We start from the raw sequence: 25,766 nt of genomic DNA on the forward strand, positions 1-25,766 counted from the left end.
AATGTCAATTTGACAATATGAAAGCTGTCTTCTATCCGTTTCTGTCACTTTTACCTGCCAGCACTTCTATATTAAATCTAGGGTATTGTGTAGCGTCCCGAGGCTCCCTGAAGACGAAAGAAGACATAATATATATTCAGCATAGAGAAGGTGTCTGGGCTACTGGCATGGCCCGAAGGTCAGCCCACCCAGCGAGGTACAAGAGGGCTAATTCAAAGTATCAAAAGTGGTGCCTCAATAATACCAAGGGATAAATCACTATCGTATTACAATTAAATCAGTTCAACCCTTGTAGAAAAATCTAACAAATTTTTTAAGTGGGGTTGTGAAAACCCACCCTCCTTTGTTACTGAGGGCAGCTTTCTGAGGTCAAAGCACAATCAAAGGCTTTCATCTCCCTTCCTTACCGGAGCAATCGACGAGGTTCACAGTTTTTGACGGATTTATGACTTCACCTCTGAGCATCTCTTCCACCAGACGTTTTACCTCTTCTGGTAGAGGAGGTGATACGCGTCTAGGCGGCAGCCAGACCGAACTAGCCCCACTAGTGTCCACCATATGTTTCTTGATGTTGGTTTGTTCTCAGATTAACACCTCGCTATGAGTATGTAATCCTGCGTTTGACCAGTAGCTCTAGAAGTTCTTTACTCTCATTGTCGGTGATATGAGAAAACTGCATTTAGAGGTCGTCTAGCTTGCTCATAGGTATAAAGAAAGCCCCGGAAAAAGCATTGTAAATATTACTAACACTTTTTTTCTATGTCAGAATGGTTGTTATGTTCTTAATGAGTTGATAAGTGGAGAAGATGCCTTGGAAAAATTCAGGATGGTTGTAGTACTAGATAGAAAATCGGCACAAGTAATCGCATTTGAAGCCAATTCTGCTCATATCAGAAATTCCATTATCCAATTTTTCTTTGTGTGCTGAAGTGCAACAGCATTTTTTTTTCTTTCTGATGATGAAACAAACCTAACCGTTTGGTTAAGAGGCTAAAAACCCCTGAGATTTACTAGTAATCTGGCTACACCAAAGGCTGAGAGGGAATTAGATGGACCCCCTTCTAGTTTGCCTGGGGCTTGCAGGAATCAGTGAGGACCATTTGGAAGCTCACCTAGCTTGAAGATGTAGCTCGGAGAGCCAGGCTATGAGGTCATTCCATTTGATCGGCCGCTACGGTTGCCGTAGAACAGGACCGTAGGCAAATCTTGAAGCTTCTTCAGAAAGAGACTTGCCACGGTAATACGTGGGAGAAGTCCACATTTAAACAGGACCGAATTCTTCCATCGACTCTGTTCAGAAGCACGCCCTGGAAATCTCGTTTTGCTATTTGTTGAGGTTCTTCGTGTACTTCTCATTATCATTTCCCAATTTTAGGTAAAATAAAAGAACTCTCTATGGGTATAATTTACTTGATTAATGACGAGCTAGTCCTTATTGCCTCAACACTCTTCTAACTTAGTGTCTTGGATTACCCGGATATTTACGGTGGCCTAGAATAGATTCTGAGGGAGGAAGCTTATGATTAAAGGCGCATTTTGACGTTGTCACTAGCGATTTGATAAAATACCTGCTTAAAAGCAGGAAAATTCGATAGATGAGGTTGCTATTTCACTTTTGGTTTTTAAAGAATTAAATGCACTCTGATGACCGACGCAAAATTTTATGCAAGTGAGGCTCAAGGAAAGACGATGGAAATAAAAAAGGATTTACGTGGGAGGTAAAGTATTTTAGCCAGGTGAGAAGTTAGGACTTCTAACATTTTGCTTTTACTGTGCAATGTGGCATCGCAAGATGTAATACTTCGGCTGATAATGTAACCTTCGGTTTTGGTGAAGAGACAACTTAGGTGCCACGCCATTGTGCCTTCCCCATGTGAGCAGGCCTCCGGGCCATGCCAGTAGTTCTAAGCCCCACCGTGTATCAAAGGTCTATTCTGCATTAGCATTAAACCTTCTTTCGGTTTCATGGAAATCTCGGTCCGCTGAACGGGAATGGTAGCAAACAGCCTGCACTTCTGTGCGTTGTTATCTTGGATAGTACTCGAATAAAAAAAATATAATTAAAATACAATAGGTTTGTCAAACTAAAATAAACGCTTCACTTACTATCATTGACCTTAAAGTGCGATGAGATTTACTTAATACTTAGAATGCTTTTATCCTCTTAAAGGACTTTACACTCCATTGCCAATTGTCGCTTGTGTAGGAATATAAATTTACGTAACTCAATAGCGATTGCCTTGTACTGGGACTTTTAAAAAACTTTGCCAAAAAGTGCCTAGCGCGTTTTACTGCCTCCTTTCACACCCCAAGGTTTAGGGTGCATACTTGAAAACTCGTCCTCTTATTTCGTTGTGGTTGTGGCTGCAGGTGGCGTACACTCCATTTGTGCACGCTTCTTCACTTGCTACAGACACTTGACAGTAGTGTTTGTGTTCCAATTACCTTTGTGCCCATTGCTATATGGTATCACCCTCTAAACTGCTCATGGTGCCAGCAGCCCCAAGTTGCCCATTTCACCACTGGTCCCGAGTCCTCTTACTGGCTACACTTCTCTCAATTAGCTTTTATGGACCACAGCTAGTTGTGGCAGAACCAAGTATGGTTCTCCACGCCGTATCGAATCACGCCGTTACCAACGCCATCCCAAATGAGACAGCTGCCCTTGAACCCCTGCACGATGGTGTTTATGAAACAAATCCCCTTATCACGATACCGTTACCAAATGCAAGTTGAGGGTTTTAATAGGTATTAAGATGGTGTTTGCTTATGATATGGAGCATATGCTTACCCGAATCTTACTTGTTTTAGCTCCCAAATGTAGAGGAGTTCACCAGTGTTTTAACAATTTCATCTGTCAATGATTCTGCCTTTGAAGCATTTGTGATTCAGGTAGTGAACTCAAAAGTAGGAAGGCACTTTAGTGTAGCGGAAAGTAAGTTTAAGAATGGGCGAATGCTGTGCATCATTGTGTTGTATTTTCACCCCATTTAACGCTAATGTTCTCCCTTCTCTTTAAGCTATTGTCTTCGCATTGTTGGGAGTAACTTTTAACAACCTTTGTTCGCTAATTGGTTTTGTTTGTATCCCAATCAAACGCCTAAAACGCTTCAACCTTCTACTCAGCTACATGATGGCTTTAGCAGTTAGTGCCCTGTGTTCTGCAGCTCTATTGATTCTCCTTCCGGAGGTGGGTTTGCTTAATCTCATTTAGTCAGACGGACCTGCGTTCCTTCACCTGCTTTGATATAACGAGTAGCCCGGTGTTTTTAGGCAATGCGAATGGCAGATATGCCCCTGGAATTCGGTGGGCAGGGTCGCACCTACCTTCTAAAGTTAAGTTGTGTTCCTGCTGGTCTTCTCATCTTCTTCTTCATTGAATACCTCCTCCTCATCATACCGCGAATATTTAAGGTGGGAATTCTACTGCTCACAGATGCAAAATTTGGCTGACGTCAATATTTAACGCGTTTTTTCGATACTTTAGTTGAGAAAGCCACAGAGTAGCGACCCCAATGATTCTCTGGACTCCACAATTAAAGTAGGTGTTTGTCGGTTATATATATGATTTTAAAGGAACCAAAGAATGTTAAATCGTGATCAGCAATTTTGTTTCTCCTAGATGGAGAATACATTGCCCATGAAAATTGGCCACTCAGCGACACCTCGACCAATTACACCAACATCGCGACGCAAATCATGCTGTCCAAAATGTAGTTTTAAGGATTTCACCGAAATTGCTCCGATGGCTTGGATGATTCTTCTGGGTGACTCGATCCACAACTTCATGGACGGAATGGCAACTGCAGTGGGTTTCACTGAAAGCCCCACTGTTGGCGTTGCCATCTGTTTGTGTATCCTCTTTGAGGAGCTACCCCATGAGCTTGGTAATTTGAAGAAGCTTCACCGCAAATGTTTGAGCTAAATCCATTCACCTTCCTTATAGGTGACTTTGCTGTCCTCATCTCTTCCGGTTTCCCCGTCAAATCGGCCATTTGTGCCAACTTTGCTTCTGCCTGCACTGCTTATCTAGGGCTTATTATTGGTCTGGTTATTGGTGAGGTGTCTTCCGGTGCTCTCTACGTGTTTGCGGCCACCTCTGGCGTCTTCCTTCACGTCAGCCTCGCGGACATGGTAGGAGTCTGATAATGAATACCCAGACAAACTTGTAGTTTAGTACCACCGTTTATTTGGTATTGCAGTTGCCCTCTATTCGTCAGACACTGGAAGAGGCGGAAAAGAAACGCGAATCATCTTTCGGAATATTCGTGATTCAGGTTGGTGGGTTGATCACCGGCTATGCTTGCGTCCTCGGTGTTATCTTCGCCAGCGACTACATCTCCTTTTAGTGGCTGTGCACTCCTCCTGACTTAAGCTTTTCTTTCACCTATCAAATGGTAATTATGAACTTTTATGAATAAGAAATTAATTTAGCAACCCTACGTTCTATTTATTTTACTTTATCGTTGTTTTTCAACTCTGCCATATTCTATCCTTCGCTGAGTTCTGATGTGAAACTCATAAACAGTCTTTCCTGACCACAAAATTAGTTGCCATACCCAATAAGGGTATGTCCTGCTTTAAGGTCCGCGTTTTCCCTCAACGATAAATTACGTACACTGCTGTGCACCAACTTCCATCTATGAGGTTGTGATGACCGGCGACACTGGCCTGCGCTCAATCACATGGAATATCAACACGGAGAGTTCACTCTTAACTACGTCTTTTAGACAGATCGCTGCGGTTTCTGTTAACTGTGGTATAAGTCTGTAAACCCCATTCCCAGTATTCAGTAGTGACGACACTCTCGGCTCGGCTGTTCAACCCATTCGATTCAATAACTATGCAGAATCCCCCAAGGCGTAACCATATTCGTTCTGTGTTTAATCGGAAGGATGAGACTGAATTTAGAACCTCAGATTTGCCACCTGCAACATCCGGGGAATTGTTGTAGAGGAGTTTCATAGCCCAGCGATCGCACCATTAGTTGGTTGTATCAGATGCCACCATCCAGACGGCAACGAATTATAGTGGTTATCGGATACAAGTCAGGGGGCAAAGTCGAAAACCCCGTTAAGTGGCTCCATTTTTGCGGCATTAATAATCTAAGAGGTTAAAAAGTGTGAATTCCACCATGACAGTAACACGGCCAGTGACTTAAAAAATGTACCAAAAAGCCAGAGTTCCTGATGACGGTAGCGATACTTTCAAGATGGCAGTATGAAGCACTACGGCTTCAGTAGTTCTGCACGGCCGTGACAAAGCCAACTCCAAACTCCGACACCTCATTAAGTCATAAGAGACGACCCGAGAGCCACGATTACATGTGTCCCCGATAGCAGTGTTTCCAATCGGACCACGTTCTGCATCACTGTGCAATCATTTAGGCGAATACAAGAAGCCATAGGATATACCAGTCTGAGAGTTTGTTTATCCCTAGTGTACAATAGCAAAACTCGCCTAAAGGCAACATATGGAGGGGACTATCGTGACCTCGAGGGGCTGAAAGTTCGCATACCTTAAGGTCAAATGCGCTCTATTGGCATCCATTGTACAGAGATGGAAATCGGGGGACTGGCCACAGGTTAACACCTTGTTAATTCTTCCCTAGTGATCCTCTGTGAAACCATGGCAAGGTACACCAATAGAGGAGGCTGCTATCAGCGCTTACAAGGGGTAAATGTCCACATCCATGGACGTCACACCATGACACCAAGTCTGCAGCCACATCACAAAGAGGGAAAAGCTCGAACAGCCAAGTGAACTGCTAAAACAATATCGTTCCCATACATAAAAGTAGTCAATTTGAATTGCAACCAATACAGCTAAAACAGTTTTGACAGCTAAGGGCGAAATACACGCGACCTTTGACCCCTATCCAAGATGCACTTGAGTTAAAGAAAATACTTGTCATGTTTGCACCTACACCTACGGAGACTGCAACACCAGGGATAATGCAATAAGCAAATAAGAACTGCACCATGGAACTTGAGGTGGACATGCCGGCATTACACCCACTTGAGTTAAACAATCAGTTATGAATGTGTACACACATGCACACACACTAGTCGAGCATAATCGTAAACCACTGATGCAATCCTGGGACCAAACAAATGCCTCATGTTGTGATTAACTAACAAACCAATTCCACCGATGGAAAGATGCCAACATCAGACACACAATCCGAACTGTACACAAAATTGTTGATCCGAAATAAGTTATCGTATGTACACATACATATACCTACACATACGAAGTTGTCGGAGGCAGGGAGTAGGCACTGATGCAACGTGAAGCCGATGAATGGAGTCCATGATCCACTTTCCTCGGTGGGAATTATCGTTTAAAGACGTGGTCTACCTTGAAAACGAGGGGAGCCGATAGTCGTGCCACCGTGTGATATTGCTTCCCCCCCTCCTTCTGGTCAGTACTACTCGCCCCCGTCTCCTTTTTCGTAAATGAGCATCCAATAAATTGGAAATACTTCTTCAAGCTAAAAAGTGAAAAAGAGATGTAGCTTTTCAGAGTCACCAAAGTTGGCGGTTTAGTAGTCAAAGCAACCTCTTTTATAGCGGAGACCCTCTAACAAAGATGACCAACAAAACCGCTAATTCACCTACACGAAGACACCGATGAGTTCGCTTAATCATTAATCCAATAGCAATGATATGGAGTGGATACCGTGGCTATCACAAATACGAAAAATCACGGGTCTTGGATACATGAAGACTCTTTTATTCCAGGTTTACCATATTAGCGGACTAATAGCAAAAAAAATCTAATCCTCACGTTACTTATTACCTATATAGTAACGCTTTCGACATCAGTGAAGCTAAGGTTGGCCCGAGAGGGCCGACGCAGTAGCTTACCGCAAAGAGGGCATTTTAAAGTCGACGGAAAGAGTGTCAATGACGGTGGCAAAGCTGTCGCAATGAAGCAGAAGGACTAGAATGTGGCATATCAATTTGTCGCGCAGTACCGGCGTTATCACCCTAGAAGAAAAACGATGAAGGGTCAACTAATCCTATTGTTTATTTTTAAGCTGAGTTCGGAAAGCGATTTACCTAGCTTTGAGGCGCTCACACCCTTCTTTAAACACGAAAGCTGTAAACTCATTTAAAAGATGCTTCATGACAGGTTGGGGAGTGTCAGGAAGGGGTGTTCGATGCTGCAACTCCCTCGGTTTCAGTTGAAACAACTTAAACATATGCACGAGCAACGCCAAATTTTTGGCCATTTCCATTCTTGTTACGGGCTGACCAACACTATCCGGAGATTGCCGCTTTCTCTTAGCGCCCGGTGCTGAAAATCCCGCAATTTCGGCATTGTCCATCGGGAGGTAAGCCAAACGATCAATGATGAAGCGGGGATAATTGCCCTCCAAGAGCCACTGCTTGTGCATGCTTTCGTCGGCTTCAGAAAAGGCTTTTGCCTCTTTGGCTAGACTGGAGGCCACCGCTGGGGGCAAAATTTTGCCAATCGGAAAGATCTGGGCAACGAAACGCGTTATTTGGTCAAAGGGAGGCAGCAATAGCTCCTGCTGAGTCACCTTATCACCATTTACACCGCCCTTTATGTCAGCTTGACCTGCAGCATACACACAACGCAAAAAAACAATAAATACAAGTTCTTAAAGCATAATAGTGCAGCAGCAAGGATGAAGTTATTTACCTAGTTTTTTGGCATCCTTTTTCAATGCTGCTTTCCCAAAAGCAACTCTCTGTAGAACATCAGCGTCATTAACAGCAGCGGCTTGCGCAGACATTTCATCTAAGTCACGGAGGTACTTTTTGCCCCATACCGAACCGAACGTATTTGTCAAAGCATGAGGCTAAAGAATTAAGTGCGGAAAGTAAAGGTTATTTACATCAACAGCCAAAGAACGAGAAGATTCTCCATCAATAACTTCGACATCTAGGGTAGGTTAGAGAAAAGAGAAGAACTACAAACCAAACTTGGGTGATAGGAACTCCGGCAGATTATAAGATATTTCAATCTTCGCTGTCTTTTTATTGTAGATAATCGTGGCATAGCTAAAAGTAGTACACAAGTACAGTGTAAACAAGATGATTCCCCACCATATCATTAAAAAATTAAGACGCATTACGAAGAGAATAAGCAAAGACAACCACTCAAATGCAGATTCATAATAAGCACAGACATACCTCCGATCTTTTCCACTTAAAGAAGCATTGACATACTTAAGTCCTTTAATGTTGCAACACTAAGTGAGGAAACATAATTTGAAATAATTTAAGTACGATTTGACGACTCCCTATAGGATTCCCACGGGACACTTGCGCTGGAATTATTTCGTCGGGATCTGCTCTACTCGTTCCTAGAGAAAAAGGGCCTGGATTAATGAAACTAGATGGAAAGTTCACATACAGGGTGTTAAATCCATCTTTACGAGTGAAGTCTGAAAGTCGCGCTAGAACACTGGGCATTTGATTGGTTGAAAAACCTGTAATTAATTAATTCGGATTTTGGTTATTCTACCAGAAAACCAAATGTACTGTCTCGAAAGGAAATCCAGTCCACAGCAAATAAGATAAGCAAGTGTACACTATTCTTTGTTCGTACAAAATTTTTATTAATTTACCAGTGGCGAGTTATGCACGTCATGGCATTGTTTTTCAGGAAAGGCTTTTTAGCGTTAAATTAATATAGTCTGCATGAAAACCTAACAATAGGATTTCTTCCAGCTGTTCTCATTATATTGGTAGCACTTTTTTGTCTTTAAGACCGAACTTGAAATAGCTGTCGAAATGTTATTGACGAGAACTAGAAGGGTTGGTCGGGTGTTGGGTAGATATGGTGCATTTGATCATCCCTCCCTAGAAGATGGGAATTTGTTGCATAGCTGCCTGATAAGCCGGTTTCCGTTCAATTTGTGTTCGGACGATAGCAACATCTTCCTCGACCTTTGTAGACACAATAGTTGGAGAAGAATTCAGCTAGATTTTTTAGCCAAAGCAGGATCATTACTGAGCTAGCTAAGTGAAATCTCCTCCTTTTTCTGCCTTAGCTGATGACTAGAAAGTTCACAAGGAATGGTTCTGAATTCTCAAAAGAACCATTAGAAACTTCTGTAGGATGGCACCAATTGCCCTTTTTCCGAGTAAATTCAACAGCTTTGTTTTTGTGGCATCAACAAATAGCTCTACCTGCCCAAAGCACAAAGGGTGATCTTAGAAAGGAAGAAAGGGCTATAGAGTCTTGAATCTTAAAAGTTAAAAACTTCCCCAATAAAAGCTAGTCTTTCCCGTTTTTCAAAACTTGCCTGAGAGCTTGGGCTAAAGATATGACTCAGTACTTGTAGAAACTGTATCGTTGTATAAGGGACCATAGATGTTACCTCTGGGCGCTTCGAAGTGTAATTCATTGGAACAAGTTGGATGATAGCACCCATTGCTTTCCCAACTTTGAGGTGAGCTCGTGACCATGATACATCTGGCTGGAAAGAGACTTGACTTGAGGCAATCAGGCAGACGGGTTTGCCTCCTTTTTAAACGTAGAACAAGTAAAGAAGAAACACTTGCAGCTGTGTTCTCCCGATGTGGCATAAAATGGCTCATGAAACTTCAAGTGTCTGACGCATTGCCACTTACCCTTAATAAGCGATCCCGCATGCAAAGCTATTAGTAATGAGAACTTCACCATGGACTATGATGCTTTGCGTGGGCTGGGCTATGTATCCTCTGTAATCAAGCAGAGTAGCAAATTTTTGATTTAATGGCAAGCTCATTGCCGGATGCATTCAAAAAAGAAGAAGCATTGGTACAATGCAAAGTCGATTTGTGAGGTCCGGGACCCACTTTCTCAGTGGGAATTGTTGCTTGAAGTTGTGTGCTACCTTGAGAACGAGAGGAGAAAATAAAAATATCACTACGGGAGTGCTTCTTCCCTTCTGCTCCTCTCTCCTATTTCGTGAATGAGCATCAAATGAAGGAGAAATATTCCTTCAAGCTTATCAGCTGAATTAAAGCGAGTCAGGCTTTTGAAGTCATCAATTTAGACTGTTCAGTTGTTAAAATAACCTTGATGATAGCGGAGAAATTTATCAGTGGAAGAAGTAGTAGAGGAGCACACTGAGTGAATGCGGTCTGACCACCAAAATCGACAATTCACTTAAACGGGGGCATTAGCGGATTCACCAACTCCTCTATGCACTGGAGTGAGAGGAAAATCGTTAAGTTTGAAGTCTATAAAACCACACCTTCATTCAAAAATATCAGTCTATCCCAGTTCAAATAAGAGGGTGGATACGGCCATTTGAACCGCAGCCTACTTATTGCCTTTTTAGTAGCGCGCCTGGCCACCACCAGAGAGAAACAAATACCATGGATCAACATTCAAAAATGAAGAACGAAAATAAAGGGCGCCCATCTGACCGAGGCACATATTCATCAGACGAATGCGAGATTCCCAACTCCTCCAGTAATAATGAGTCTACCCTTGACATTTGACCCAATGACCCCTATTCGAAATCACCTTTTGAGCTGCCTACTCGTCTTGCCCAGTCAAAGGTCTGCATCCACTAGTTTCTCTCCACTTCTTTTACCCTTTTCATGGCTGACGCCGTATGCTACCATTTCTGTAGAGCTGAGTGGCCCCATTATACTGCCACCCCCCTGCCGGATGTGCTCGGACGGTTCGGCGGCGCGAACTCCTAGCGGCGATTGTCAAGCTCAAATGGATGTCACCGCCTTAACCTTTTCAGTTTGGCGTGACAAAAGCTAAAACGCTCCACTAGTTCTCTAAAGCGCAGTAACGGCCAAACAGCCTACACATTTGGGCCAGTAGGAAAAAAAAGCCTTGGAAATTTCTTCCCTCACCCCGCCCTCGCGGTCACCACCAAAGCCGGATCTGGATGGTACATTGGCGACAAGAAGGAGAAGAAGTTCACTGGCCCCCATGCTTGCGCGTGTGTATGTGCAGGGACAAACTCATATACGTTGAGACACGACAGACAAAAGATGGAAGAATAAGAGCAAGAGGACGTGGGAGGGGGGCGAAGACAGTCACGTCTGAATTGGAGGGGGCGACAGTCCTACCTCCACAGATTTTAAAAGTAAAAGTTGGGGGAAGTAAGCTGTTTTTTTTCGTTGTGTCTTGATGGTGATGCTGATGGTGATTGTGGTGGTGAAAGGCTAAATAATTGTGCACGCGCTGCTGCCGCTGTCTCACTAGTAATGACGCCAGTGCTTCAGCACGTGTCGAAACGAGTGCGACATCCACTGGCTCTCCAGCAACGCAAATCGCTCCTCGTTGAGGAAAAGCGGCTTACCTCGTCTACAAAAAAGCGCGGGTGATAGTAGATGGTGAGGTGAGAGAGAAGGGGAGACTACAATCGCATACTTCAAATCGAGATCCTCTTCACCATAGGAGTCCAGATAGATGGAACCCCACTCACACGAACTCATGTTCATCGAGACGTGAACCAGGGAGGTGTTGATCTCCAGCGCTACGCCCACAAAACCATCACATCGATACGCGTGCTAGAGGGTAGACAGGCAAACGTAACTTGTGAACAGAGTGAAGGATAGACGGGAGAGGGGACCTGACGACTACCTGAAAGAGCAGTTGGGCCAAATTGGGGAAACAAATGTCGCACAGCAGCTGACCACAGATAAGGCAGAGGATATTTTTTTGAAAGGGGTGTCTTGAAGTGGCACAGTTCACAACTTGCAGGTTATTGAATAGGTCGTCAAACGCATCTGGTGGCCGAATCAGTCGTGGTGGGTACAGCTGTCTCCCCATCGTCATCAGAGGCTACGAAATAGAGTAACAACCATGATGGGAGACCTACCAAACGATACACAGAAAAGAAACTGCAACGACTAAAAATTTATCAACAATCCAGACTTGTGATGTTATTTTGTTGAAGGCGAAGGGAAGACAAATGCCACATACCCCCATGTTCTGTATCCAATCCGACAGAGTGGCCTTCAATCCGGCTCCGGTTGCACTCTGCTGTGCAACAAGGTACTGACTGCCTTGTAGACTCCTTGGTTGGAAGGTATACACTGGTCGAAGGGTGTGACGTGAAGGCCGAGGCGGTGGTGGTGGCGGCGGTGGTGGAGGGGAGGAGGGCGGAGGGGGGAAGGCCGGAAGGGGAGTGGAGCCGTCTTTTACAATTGCTAGGCTAGCAGACTTCTCGTCCCCTTTCTCCGAGGCAGCCGCGGAGGTAATCTGACCGATCCATCGCCGTAGCAGATCATCCAAGGCTCTTGCACCGTCCAGGTGGGTCGTGAGACCCGAACGGAGCGCGGCTGACTGCACGAAGGGAAGTAGGGGGCCGACACCAAGCATTGGGTCATCTTGATCTTCGTCGGTGGACAGGTCCGGACAACCCAGTCCAAGGAAGGCGATCAGAGCGAGGAACTCCCTAACCAGTTGGCCCTAAAAATGCGCCTTGAAACTTTCAGACCCTTGATAATCGGTAACATTAGACCCTGCTCCCGCAGGGAGCAACTCAGGACAGACTTACAGCTTAAAGCTACTTCTTCCCTCATAGACACCATGACCCACCTTTTCCGGTTCAGTTTTCTTGGGATTGGCCAGTATACCCACAAAAGGCAGGGAGAGCGCCACTACAGGTCCAGAGAAGTCATCGTCACGAATGTGGAGGCTGTCACGCCAGCGAGCAAGAGTGAGGGCAACCAAACGCAGGGTGGGCAAAATGCGCATCATCAGGTGGTCCTGCAACTGCCTTCCGGCCTCCTTGGGCGGCGCATTCAGTTGCACCACATCCAGACTGGCCGCAATTTCGAGGTCCGTGGGCACGCACTCACAGGTCGAGGAGGCGCTGGAGGTCGCGGTGTGCAAATGAAAGGTTGGGGGATCCTGCTCACCTTTAGGCGAGGCACGATTTACCAGTTGTTCAAGGTACGTGGTCATAGCTAGCACATTACTCTTCAGTGGACTGGGGATCTAAATAGATGGATGGAGAGGGGGAGAGGAATGAAACTGCATTCTCGGTAGTATACTACTGAATTGCCCGAGGAGCTGTATACACTGTCTGGGTATCAGGTAAGGAACATCGAACCACACTCTTGCTTATGATTTGGAATCCGCACTGCCAACACTTTACTCATTAGCGGATGGTGGATCTAAGTGTACATTTGATTGGATCCCTAAGTAAACAAGCGAAAGGCCTGGAAAGAAAGGCCTTGAAACTCAGTCGAGTAAGACAGAAAACGCCTCACATTTGTCATCCGCTCCTGTGCACAGTGGATGGAGGTGCGCTGCGAGTGGATGTAGGAGCCGCTGTTGCCAGTGGGCATCTGGCCTAGGATGAGGCCCACGAGGGCCCGTGCGTACGCCAAGCAAATGCACGCTGAACCAAGTGCCAAGAATTGTTCTGCAATAACACAAGAAGAATCGGTAAGCTTCATCCCCTCAGGTTTGCAGGACCTACAGCCCATCTACCGTCAGAATTACTGGTTGTGAACTAAGCATTCAGGAGCGTCCAATCCATAAATCTAGTGTACCAGAAAGACGGTTCAAATACGCCGGTTATTTACGTCTCTGCAGGTTCTAGATATCACATCTTGGCAACATAGTGTTTTGTTCATGTTATTTCTGTGCATAACAAGCCCACCAGATTGTTTGTTGTATTCAGGCTCATTTATCAGGAGGTACAACGTCTCCAGAGACAAATCAAAGGGCTTAAAGGCTTGATTTCTCGATAAAAATTGTTCAACCGGACGGACCTTCATTCGGCCAAACGTGGGGCAGTAGGGTCATGAGAACGTCCACAGGATCACTGAAGATGGCGAACGTTAAGGGGATGCTCAAGCTGAAAAAAGACGAGTGGTGATAGACACTGGTAAGGCAGTAATCAAAACGCATGAAGCCTCACTCCCAACCGCGTACTTGGTAAGTGGTGTAGTCAATTTCGAATCCGCAATGGATCGTGGGGCAAGCGAGTCTACTAGAGATAAGAGATTTGAGGGAGAACGGTAGACGTAACGCAAGTAGTTCAGCAGTTCCCCTTAGAAAAAGAGAACAGAGGGGTTTTACAACTGTTTATGGGTCAGAAAATGAAAAAAAATGTATTTCAAATTAAAAAATAGATTAAGTTACAATCACGTTTATGAGCCGCGATACGCACTAAAGGGATTGAGAAAGACTGAAATCTTGGGGACCGTATCCGCACAACACTCAAATGAGCATGGTACAATCGCCTCAGGCATCTAACAATTAAGTGACGAATTAGGGATCGCAAAATAACAAATAACTTACTGTTAAGCAACAAAATAAAGAAAAGCACTCACTAAAGAGGCAACGCCGAGCAACCCCCTGATAGAGCGTCGGGTACACCATGAGAACTGACAGTTCTGACTCGAATTGTGAACTAATAAAGGAAGAATAGAAATAGGGATGTAATTTACGAATGGTGTCAACTAGTAGAAAAGTCAAAAATACACCGCCAAGGGTGATGCTAGTTACTTATCTGAATTCAGCGGCGAGCTGGTACTCAATCAAGATAAAAGCTAAAAAGAGACCGTGAAAGTGGAATGATAAGCATCGGCGCTCGTAGAAAGCACTAATACTGTTTCAGTGTCGTAGGAAATCAACTGATACAGGGAGGGTTAGAAAAATCGAGTCTTGGTTGAGGAAAGCCACATACCGAAGGAGGATGGGTACTTCACTGACATCACCAAATAGTTTAGAAATCAGACCGTAGCGATTCTGTGGATCATCCTCGCCACCTCCCACCAAATTTGTCCAGAAACTGTGCGACTCCGGAGGAAGAGCTTCCTACAATGAGATAAAACTCAATCCCTTCCGATCAAATACCAGAGGCGGAACAAAGGGCCGGGTAAATAAATCCAGCCCTTCACTTGCCAGTCTTTCGCGAAGACACTGGATGAATGTTTCGGGAGGAGTAGACTGTTGTGCCAACGTATCTGCCATCGCAGGGACAACAGTAGCAACATCGGAGGTCTTCTCCGCTGCTACCACATCAGCCCCTTCAGCCAGTTTGTTCTCCGACAATGCTTTCTGCTGAGATGTTGAATGGGATTCCGAATGCTCAGGACTGTAGTTCCGATCCAAAGGTAGGAGAAAGTGGACATCACGACGGCAGAGCGGGCACGAGACGAGCCAACGGGTCACGCCAATTCCGCCTTGATGCATACTCTGCACGAAGAAACAAGGAAATGTACAAGAACCACAAACTTTGAATCCAGAAGCTGGAAAGTCAGTTGGCAGTCTCGCCCGCCGGCCCGCAGCTCCAAGACTAAAACGCAATCGACCTCGTTTTGAAAGTTAAATGAATAGAAGCTCAAACTATCTGCCAGGTCAACAGCTCCCGGTACTTGTGACCACTATACTAGATACGATTTGAAGCACAGCCAGTCACAGGTCACAAACCTGAAGCCGATATCGTTGAAAGCACTCCCGATGCACCGCATGCCCACAGGTCTGCAGTAGTACCCCCGATCTCAGTAGCGGCAAAGAGGAGGCTATCCCCGGGGGGAGAGCCAGATTCCACCACCTCCGATCCTCCACGTACGCCACCGGTTCTAGGACATCGCCCCGCGAGGCTTCACAGGAGGGTGTGCTGCTCAAAGTGCTCGGAGGAATGATTATGGTGTCAGTGATACGGCAAGGCGTCGAGGCCCTGCAATTGCTCGCCTCTGTGGTGCGGGGCATAGAGGCTGCACGACGCCTCGGTAGTACGTCCATCTGACGTCGGAGCTCGGGTGGAACTACGGGCAGGGTGTGTGGTACACAGGAATCCTCGCATAAGTAGCTCCGACTGTACATCATCCGCTCGCCACTCAGGCGCGGTAAGTTCGGGTAGTTGCGCATATGCTCCATCACTAGGGGGAGTCAAATAGAAATGAGCAGTGCTGGCTCCAAGAATAACTAGTTTTTTGTAGAAAGGCTTACGTCCAGATTCGCAGAGCATTACAAGGAGGACCATGGGCTGTGGAGTTTCAGGGGTAGCCTGACAGATGACGCAGTCGTACTCGCATTCCATCTTCGCCTCGGGATTCTCGGTCATCTCGTCGCAAATTTTGTCTGAAAGAAAAAAAAAGACGAATGACATAGGAAACCGCCTTCGAGGACTTGCTACTTGGCACTATTTGTTTCAATTACCCATGTCGATATACTTGAGGAAGTTGTCAGCAAAGGCTCGCTGTTTTGAAGCCATCATGTCAAGAAGACGCTTCCGCCTCTCTGAGGCAGCCCTCTTGCGTTGAGCTCGTGTCTTGGTATTACTTTGCAGGCCCGACGGCAAAAGGGCACTAAAGCGTGGATGACCCTATAAAACCACAACCTACCTTTCCGCCTCCTCACCCGCTGTTTCAGCCTCCTGACGCACACCGAAGGGATCGTTTGCACGATCAAGGAAAGCCTTCAACTGAGATTTACAGTCTGGTGAGAGTTCCACAATCTTATCCAACAGTCTACCAACCCAGAAAACGCCGTCTCCACACTCAACCGGCTTCTCGGTTTGAGTCACTCCAGATGTTCCCCTTGCCTCTGACTGCGTTTCTGACTTCGTGTCGTTCGCCCCTTCTTCCTCCTTTTCTTCGGGCATTTTATAAGTGGGAGGAGCAACAGCAAAGTAGCGCAACTCCGGCGGCATTTCGGTGAGCACTTTTACCATCTTCGCCTCGGGTGTGGCACTCGAAGTGTTGGCTTGAAGGGCCCGGGCCAAGGGCGATGCAACTGGTCCGCCTTCGGTCGATTCCTCCGTGTTCGTAGCATTAAGCACAGCCATGCAGCGGGCAGTGAGGTCAGCAACAGGAGTAGGGGTGGCGGACGCGGTGTCAGCCTGAGAGGGAGATGAGGCGGGAAAAGTTAAGAAGGCACAGTCCTGCGCCACTGCCGCCACACTCGTACACGAGGGAGCGACCGCCTGTTGGGCTGGTAGATTCGTCGCGGTTGCCATGCGACTCCACTGTAGACGCGCGTGAGCTTTGACCAGCAAGGAGAGCAGGCTATCCACCATGGGACTAAATATGAAGACATAAAATGAAGCGCGCTTTCCGCATGCAGTTCGTGGGAGTGAACAAGTGACCCCACTCACCACGATTCATCTCGCACAGGTGACGAGTACTCGGTGCCATCGTGCAGGGATTTTGATTCCAATGCAGCCATGGACACGGTCTGCTGGGAGGTAGCCAGCCAGGTAGATAGGTGCTGGAAAATAGTGGGTGTGGACTGGGGCACAGGGTAAGGGCAAGCAACGATGCTTAGATCCCATTTGAGTGGAATAGTCGGCGGCCTGCGCACCCTGAAGGCGTTGGAGCGTCGCACGGTGGACCCGCGAATAGCAGTGGTAGAGTCGTGGGAAGTGGACGCGCTACTTGGGACCACCAGAGGCTCCTTCACTTCCATTGGTTCGTCTACTTCAGCGTTATTTGTCCTCCCCACCTCCTCGTCAGCTAACTGCAATTCATCGTCATCATCTTCCTCCTCATCGTCAACTTCGGAGTCGGCATCAACAAACTGCATCGCTTCTAGCTCTGCTTCACGATTGGTAGCCGCCATAACGGCCTCGGTACATTGGATTGGATCAAAGTGAGGCATTGTGGGTTCCGCTTCAATGCTGAGGCGATTCGGTCCCTAAATGGCAACGACATAAGTGAGAGCCTGATATGGTAATCCAGTAGTTCTGCGGAAAAATGGTATATTCTAGTGCAGGAGGCTTGCCGTCTTCTGCAATTTGAGTGCGAAACTCGGTTCGTGCTACTTGTTTTCCGAACCGTCCGCACACTCATAACAAGGCCGATTGTATACAAATGGAGGGGCAAAGAACATCTGAGACGATGGAGTAGAACAGAAGAGAACGATGAGGAGTTACTAAAATAGGCCACACTTTTAGCAATTAATATCACCCCATATTCTGACATTCGGCCTCTACAAGGGTGACGCGGAGCCCTGCTCAAGCTGCTAGCTGATCCTAAGTTCAGATGCTTTTCGTCATCGTTAAGGGTAATTCAAAAGCTACAATTTAATGACTGAGTCAAAATGCATTAAAGAGTGCGAAATGATCATTCTTTACTGATCAGCTCAAAAGGAGTCTTACCAAGCCTTTTTTGAGAATTACGCCACCAGCTACCACGGCTCGGTAGAGGAGATGGATTACCAGAACAAGGCTCTCCTCGGTCATTAACGGATCTCCGTACACGTACTAAAAAAAAATGTAGCAAAGAAGTGCCAGTCAAACCGGAAATAAGTAGTGTAGCCTAAAATTTATTTTCCTCAGCTTCCAGTTACTTGATGAGAGAGGCATGGAAGCAATATCCAAACGGCACAAAGACTGTACCCAGATCATGAATCTCTAATGACTTAAAGCCTTTCCCACAATTCTGCATCCAGTCACCATCCTCTACTAAAAAGAGACGAATGAACTACGGGAAAGCAGTCACACGCGAGTTCCTAATCGGTCGTCGATATCAACGTCTGCTAAAGCATTGTTTAATACGGGCTTCACGTGATCGAACGTGATTGCCGGAATTGGATAAGAAAAAGGCCTTATAGATGTCAGATTTTGTTGTGCAAGGCACTGTACAACGCAGTACCGAGCGCACTGGTGTACACAAATCCTTCACGGTCGAACATCATAAAAAATAAGCACATGAGGAGAGTATTAACCTGATGCCTGGAAAAAAACAGAGAAAAAAAGGATACCTCATGGCAAAGCAATTGCAGTCAGCCAAGTTATAACAAATTGGTGAACCCCAGGAGTGACTTTACTCACTCCCATTTTCTGACCACAAATGCATATTTGTGTTTGGACTGGCAAAATCTACGCCCTCTCGGCGTTTTGGGACATTTGGTTAATCCATTTCATTAAAAACTTCGGATGGTAGTGAAAATTAGCCATTCGAATTGTGCCCACAACTATCTGCTGACCACAATCCTAGTTGTCGACTTGTCGACTAGGGATACTGCAGGGTCTCATGGTGGAAAATACCCATTGCCGACTTTACTATGCTAGGGGCGAAAAAAGGGTCTTTGTACCCTGCGTCAAGACGAGCGAAAAAAGCAAGGCCACGATAAAATTTGGATTAGAAAAGGCCTCGGTGTTTCACGTGTGAAGGAAAAAAGCGAGAATAAAATTCCTTACCACTTCGGTGATAAACCGAATTAGAAATCCAGATAAAGTAATATTATCATCTGCTTGAGACTGGATCAGAATTGCGCACAATAACAGAAATGAGATGTACTAAATATGCTTATAAAGGCTTTACTCAACTCAGAAGGCTATCTTATTCCTGATAAATTGACTACTTAACCCTCTGACCAGTTGAGGACCCTCTCAGCAATGCTGAGAATCAGTGCTGAGAGAATTAAGTGTAACTGCTTGTGCAATAGAAAAGAAGGTACATACCAAACTGAGGAGAGAGAAGAGGAGGTAATGCAAATGCCGACTATGCAGAGCGTTTTCCAGATCGGCAAAATCCGGCGCCAAATCCAAGGGCAGGCGGTGGGGGGGCCAAAACGCCAAGGTGTTTTGCGTACCCCCTGTCTGGCGGCAGCTAGAAGGCAATCGAAATAGGAATATCAATCATCATGGCACCAGCTGAAAGGCCTTCTTCGCGCGGCCAAGATGATCATAAAGTAACAAGAAGACGCAATTTCAGAATGCAGAATGCACCGACCAACTTACTGTAGCCGATACTTCTCCAAGGCAGAAGCCTGCTCCCGCTTGCTTGTCATGCGAAGGGTGTAGAAGACGGGATCAAACTTCTCGTGCCATAACTCCGGTTTCAGGGAATAATGCCCACTAAGCAGTGAGCCTGACATGTTATCACAGGAGGGTGCCACATACGTTGCAACCTGATCAAGTAGGAGGAAGAAACGCCACTCCAAAAACCCAATTTCAAAAAGGTTTTCAATGCAGTTGGAAGTTGCAAAGAAAAAGGAGACGCTACCTTTTGAAGGCACTCATCAATAACATCCGTATTTTGCGGAAGACAGCGATCAGGCAGGAGATAGGAGAGATCACTGCGTTTTCGTGATTCAGGCGCGAGGAAGCAGACTAATTCCTTTTCGATGAGGCCTGTTTCTGAAAGACCTGCAACGCCAAAACAGCAACAGCTATTGCGTTGGAAGAATCAAGCATCACAAAAAGCAGTCTAATTGCAGCACTGTCAGGTGCAACTTATTGGTTGCGTTTGCTCACCGAGGTTATTACGAAGATCCAAAATCCAGCAGAGATTGGTAAGCCAGGCCTCAATGGCCATTGGCTGACGATCCACAGTGATGCTCATGAGGGAGGGTCTCGTGAGTGCCATCAACTCCCGATGGAAGCAGAAGTTCTGCAATAGGCGAGACTGATCGACCAGGGTATTGAGTATGTAGACGGGGTGCATCAGTGTTGCGCAGACCTTTTTTTAAAAAAAAACTTGGAATATGAGATCGGCAACCAACTTATTAACCAAGTAATGAAGCTTCACAAGGTTGTGATAGAAAATGGATTGCTTACTTGGAAGAGGAAGATGTCCAAATCAACCATTGAGTAGCACATTTGGCTCTGCATGTAGTGCATAACGGATTGGCGAATGGGTTGGCCGTTTCGAACCCAGTACCCTATGAGAACCTCGTGACAGCCGAGCTGGAAAGCCAGAACCAATGCGAGACAAAGCAGCACCTCGTGTGAGGGGGGGCAATAGAAAGGACATGATGGTAAAGCTGACCCACCAGCACATTGGCCAATTCCTCCATAAGGCGACGGAGAACATTTGGATTGGGCGCCAAGAGGGGTGTCATTAGTTTCCTCACATCCGCACGATGTGTGAACACGGCAAGACAGAGAAAACAGGCAGCATGTCGGCTGAGAGGTAGGTGGAGACTTAGCGGCCCCCGAATAGGGTGAGCCCATTGGGTCGAACTGGCAACCAATCGGCCGAGGTAGGTCAGTTGATGGGCCAGGGCTTTGATGCAAGCCCGGGTGTACATCAAACAGTGCTCCTTCTCGGGCTGAAATGGGGAGAAAAAGGATCCGGTTCAACCGACTCAGAAGTATGCAAGGCGAAAGCAAATACGAGGGGTGCTCTTTCAAGCTATCTTAAGTATGACCAGCTGTTAATTAAATGCATGACAATATGTAAAACAGGCTTAAAACGGAGTTGACAGCTAGGCTGCCAGGAGTCAGTTATTACGCACATAAGGTAGCCAAATAAGCTCGCATGATTTTTCATGGGAATTGCATAAGTGAAGGGAGCATCCCCTGTTATGTTGTTCAGTCGAGTAATCACAGTCACTGTCATTCTCTCCCAATCAGATGCAAGCTTGATGAAAATTGCATTTTTAAAAATAGTTTGTTTCCAAATGTCAGTAAGAAAAATTTGCTCGAACCGCCTTCGTTTCTACCTTACACCTATTTCCAAACTGTTCACTGTCTACTTCGCATGTGATCACGTGATTGCCTAATTCTGATGTTAAGAAACGATGATGATAATCAATCCCCCGTATCCCATTCTGCACCGGGTGTAAATCATCCCACGGTTGTTACGCATAATGCGGAATGAGATATATTCCACACACAGTGGTAAGAATGCCACATTATTGACCCTGATTCAATGGTCCTATCTTTTCTTGAAAACGAAGTTTTCTCACACAGGTAGTAGATAGATAGCCCTAAATTTTTAACCCTCCAGAAAAAATTCAAAATGGACGATTCCGACTGCAGTTCAACACAGTCTTGCGAGCATGAAGTGGTAGCCATCTTAGAGGTGCACGACGGAATGGGGATCGTTTAGGATAAACGAACGTTGAAATACAAAAGTCACTTCTCATTACCGATCTATCAATGAAATAATTTGATAACAGCGCATTTTGCAAGGCCTTTGCAGCTAATTGGTATCTGTTAATGCGGGTACCATCTGTTTCCTTAACTTCTACGGCTTCTTTCAGTTTGTGCAGGCGTAGACGCATTGTTCCATCAAACAGGGTGTTAGAAAGTACCAAGTTATTCTTGGCACGTTAATGTCCATTTCTTTTAATCAAAGGGACAAGTGCGTTCCCATGGTTTTTCACTTTCAGTCGAGGCGGTGCAGAGTTTACGAATTCGAGAAAGCATATGCCTCCGCAATAGCCTCATAGCGGTAATTAAAACGATATTTTGATGCCCTGTAACTAAAAATTAGTACTAACATTTACATGAATAATGACTAATGCCTTCAAATGAATTGCCCTAAGTCTTGAACGTTTACTAACGTGAATGTTAGTGAATGCATTCTAAAAAAGTACTTTTGCCAAGGAAATCTGAAACTAGCAAGTAGGTAGACCTAAGCCGAAACAGAGACTGTACTTTCGTAGTATTGGATGCATGAGCCGAACAAATTAAGAGATAGTGTTCCTCTCATTCACAAGCCTTAGAGTTGAGAACACCTGCGCCCTTTTGGAAGAAACTGCCAACATACCCACAAGTTCAAAAAACTGTGTTCTTAACATCAAGTCATGGCAGTGTCCATGGGAAACGACTGATCAGACACAAATCACACATCACATGTGACGACAACGACTGCATGAAAGTGGCCACTTGAAGACGTAGTTACAATATTTCAAAGCTCACAGGGACACAAAGGCACATCTTTAAACGCAATGTAGGATTTGGAGTCAAGGTCCTCACGCATTTAAATGGAAAAAGCAGAAGTAAACTTACAGATGTTCGATAATGATCCCATATGTACCACATAATGCTGATGCTGACTTCGATCTCCATAGTTAAACCGTGATAACAGGCCATAGTCTCATATTCAATGTGACTACCTTCCTTCATGGAAAAGCAGTTCATGAACTAAATGTAAATTAAAAAGACCGTTAATGAGCACACTCATTGTAACAAGGGAAGAATGAATACGTCGGATTGATCTTGAAACCAACCTGCATGAATTTGAGAATATCAGTCCAGAGAGACAAAAACTTTCTATCCTCAACCAGAACATCAGCGACCACCTTGTGGGAGAGGATGTTGCTAAGATCTGAGGTGAGAGGCCAAAAGGCGTTATTTTGAATAAGCACACCGTCACAGTTGACCACCATGTTTCCACGATCATCTAGACGCTGCAAACACACGTGATCGAAATAAGATATGACTGATAAAATGTTTGTAACTTTCTCCAATTAAAAGGTCAGATTTATACTGATAAAAGCGGTGTTTACCCAGCACAAATCATCTGCCATGATAAAAATGTTTACCTCAGAAATTGAATTTCAGCCTGACCTTAAATACTGTGAACAGCTATGCGAAACTATCAGTACATCAGATACGGTAGCAAACCAGCTTACTGTGCGACTCAACGCGAACATATTCCGCATCCATTTGACGATGAGGTAGTGAAGGGACTTTTCCTTCACCATTCGGTAGGCATGATCAACACCACTGAACAGCTGGACCGAGATGTGTACAATTCGGTTGTTCAGTTGCATTGCGGCCTCAGGAGAGATGTTTCTAACACGCGATGTTACCATTAGAGTGGAAGATATCCTTGAGTAGTGGTCAACATAGGCATCAATAAACCGCCTCTAGAATATGCAAATGTTGAGTGACAAATAATGTGTTGGAAGCTAATAAAATTGACAAATTCCAGCTTACCTTGAAGTCGCTTATGGGTAGTAGACCAATGAGCAAAGTGCTCAAGCTCTCGGGAAAGCGAAGTTTTACAATCATGAACAGGAAAGCCTCGAGTAGGGTCGTGTGCTCCAGGTCCTGGGAGGCGTCATCGTCTACATCATCTAGAGTGTAGAACATATGATGGTATTTCACCTCGTTCTTTTGCATTTTCAAAAGGCGATGGTATAAAATGCGGACGTACCCCTCATTGAAAACCGAGGTTTGGATGCCACACTCGCCTTATAGGACCGGCAGGCCGGTGTGCAAGCACATTCTTATGGACAAAAGGAAAATTTTAGGAAGAACAGGAGCAATTAAATCTCTTGTCTAAAAGGGTGGAATAGAGCTGAAGAGTACCATTATGCATCCAGGCCAACACCTTGGATGCCCACCGTACACTATTGACCAATTCACGCAAATTGGAGTAGGAAAAGCAGGACGAAAAATACAACAGAGGTTACTTAGGAAGGCGGTCTACCTCTCATCAATTCTTGGTACACTTGGGGGTCAATCATTACATCGACCATCAGCTGTTGTGTGACCCAGCCACAGGCATGAAGACGATGAAGGAAGTAGAGCATCGGCGCTTCTAATTCGTTGAGGGCCGGCTCCTCCACTTTGCAGTGATCCCAGAACCAAAACATGAGGGCTTTCATGACATTGGGAAGGAGAAATTCCAGCACAGCAATCAATTCTTTTGGTGGGCAGGGTCGATTTGCAACTTTGTCAGGACCGTGGAAACGGCAGTTTCTATTGGCGAAAATAAAACGATCAAATTTGGGCACATGCACTAGAAAACTAGTTGTTTAGCTTGCACCTACCCAGAAGGCCGGATTACAGATGGGTCGCCGCAATCACAGGCGCCTCCGCACATGCTTTTAAACTTGTTAAAATCGTGATTTTCATGATTGCCGGCAGTAAAACAAGCCCCACAGAGGGACATGCTTGGTGTAAGTCCACAGGTCCGGCAGCGGTAGGCGAAGTAGTCTCCAATCCACACCAAACTGCAACGATCCGAGTAATCATAGTTCTTCACTAAAACCCGGTAAAACTAAAAAGTAATTAACGTACGTGCACACGTCAAATCCTCGATCCCTTTCGGTCCAGCAATGAGATGGGCAAACAGCTTTGTGAACAAATAGTGATTAGAGTGTTGAGATGAGGGTATGAGAGGCCCACAGAGACAATCATAACGGAACAAAGACTTAATTCCTCGACAAAGAGGAGAATCAAACTTCCCGGCGGTGCAGTCAGCAGTTAACTTGTCATGAATATCGGCCGGCGTTGTGCTAAACCGTTGGCACACGTTCTTAATGAAATCTGTCTCATCTTTGACAGAAGGCATCCCTATTTCGAATAATTCCATTTTGTTCAAAACAAACAACTTAAAACGAGAGAATTAATTTTATCACGTGAAATACGGGTTTCTTCGAAGCTGAATGAGAGGAGCTTGTGAACACTCGTTTCTGAGGCAATTCAACAGAACTCTGCAAAAATGCACGCGTCTTTGGTGACTCTATAATTGTTTCACAAAAAAGGATGGACTATTGGAGCAAAATCTTTTCGGAAGAAAATACGTTTTTGTCAAACATGGAAAACAATCCGTCTAGGATACCCATTCATAATATGCACCACCTGGGGTAGCAAATTTAAGCACACCATTAAAGAGCAAATGGCACCAAGTTTTCTTATAGGCGATATTGTGGAGTTTAAACATTAGGTCTTGCATTGCATAAATTTTGTTTTTAAAAGCGCAATTTTTTGCGGTAAAGTGGTCAGCTCCTAATACTTAGGAAAAGGAATTCGGGGTTGTGGGAATAACCCAGATTACTTGTGGAAGTGGTTGTTAGGTAATTATGCTTTAGACCTGACTTGGAACTTAGTTCTGCGCAGAATTTCTAATGTGGACTTATGCTGCTAAAAATCCTCCTCCTCTAGCATCCAATTTAACGACTGCCGTTGAAGAATAAACACGATTAATCCCAATTACTAACGAACTTCGATCATTTACCTAGCCACGCAGTTCAACTGAGAATTATTTGTTACTGAGTCTTTATTAAAAAGAAATGACAAACGCGATTGGGTGGGACAGCAATGCGTAGCGAGTACTCGAGGTCAAATGCTGCAGTACTTAAAAGCCTCCTTGGAGTCTGTTGGATACAGTGCACCGGGA

General features: G+C 45.3%; 3 protein-coding genes across 3 annotated transcripts; 1 reads left to right on the top strand and 2 right to left on the bottom strand. All coding sequences in view use genetic code 11, as the record gives it.

The window, feature by feature from the left end:
- Positions 1 to 3,133: 3,133 nt before the first annotated feature.
- On the top strand, positions 3,134 to 4,349 carry EGR_06168 (Zinc transporter ZIP10; the record flags this gene model as incomplete). The annotated part of the gene is made up of 4 exons (XM_024495417.1): positions 3,134 to 3,190; positions 3,725 to 3,887; positions 3,947 to 4,134; positions 4,203 to 4,349. 4 exons carry the CDS (start codon positions 3,134 to 3,136, stop codon positions 4,347 to 4,349), a joined length of 555 nt encoding a protein of 184 aa, XP_024350145.1.
- Positions 4,350 to 5,048: 699 nt separating this feature from the next.
- On the bottom strand, positions 5,049 to 8,447 carry EGR_06169 (hypothetical protein; the record flags this gene model as incomplete). Its single annotated transcript, XM_024495418.1, has 10 exons — positions 5,049 to 5,105; positions 6,361 to 6,493; positions 6,870 to 6,992; positions 7,065 to 7,587; positions 7,672 to 7,831; positions 7,868 to 7,914; positions 7,951 to 8,033; positions 8,166 to 8,224; positions 8,262 to 8,367; positions 8,389 to 8,447. 10 exons carry the CDS (start codon positions 8,445 to 8,447, stop codon positions 5,049 to 5,051), a joined length of 1,350 nt encoding a protein of 449 aa, XP_024350146.1.
- Positions 8,448 to 11,189: 2,742 nt separating this feature from the next.
- On the bottom strand, positions 11,190 to 24,938 carry EGR_06170 (E3 ubiquitin-protein ligase UBR3; the record flags this gene model as incomplete). Its single annotated transcript, XM_024495419.1, has 31 exons — positions 11,190 to 11,295; positions 11,362 to 11,501; positions 11,575 to 11,775; positions 11,917 to 12,405; positions 12,535 to 12,936; positions 13,212 to 13,366; positions 13,719 to 13,804; positions 13,882 to 13,999; positions 14,283 to 14,362; positions 14,639 to 14,769; positions 14,809 to 15,150; positions 15,385 to 15,836; positions 15,907 to 16,038; positions 16,117 to 16,265; positions 16,302 to 16,979; positions 17,054 to 17,592; positions 18,056 to 18,160; positions 19,364 to 19,511; positions 19,643 to 19,812; positions 19,908 to 20,050; positions 20,159 to 20,363; positions 20,462 to 20,590; positions 20,677 to 20,955; positions 22,643 to 22,777; positions 22,864 to 23,043; positions 23,269 to 23,505; positions 23,576 to 23,715; positions 23,796 to 23,867; positions 24,072 to 24,343; positions 24,415 to 24,628; positions 24,665 to 24,938. The coding sequence occupies 31 exons, from the start codon at positions 24,936 to 24,938 to the stop codon at positions 11,190 to 11,192; spliced, it is 6,903 nt and encodes a 2,300-aa protein (XP_024350147.1).
- Between the last annotated feature and the right edge of the window lie 828 nt (positions 24,939 to 25,766).

This window comes from Echinococcus granulosus (assembly GCF_000524195.1).
Source record: "Echinococcus granulosus chromosome Unknown EG_S00052, whole genome shotgun sequence".
In the NCBI taxonomy this organism is placed as follows: Eukaryota; Metazoa; Platyhelminthes; class Cestoda; order Cyclophyllidea; family Taeniidae; genus Echinococcus; species Echinococcus granulosus.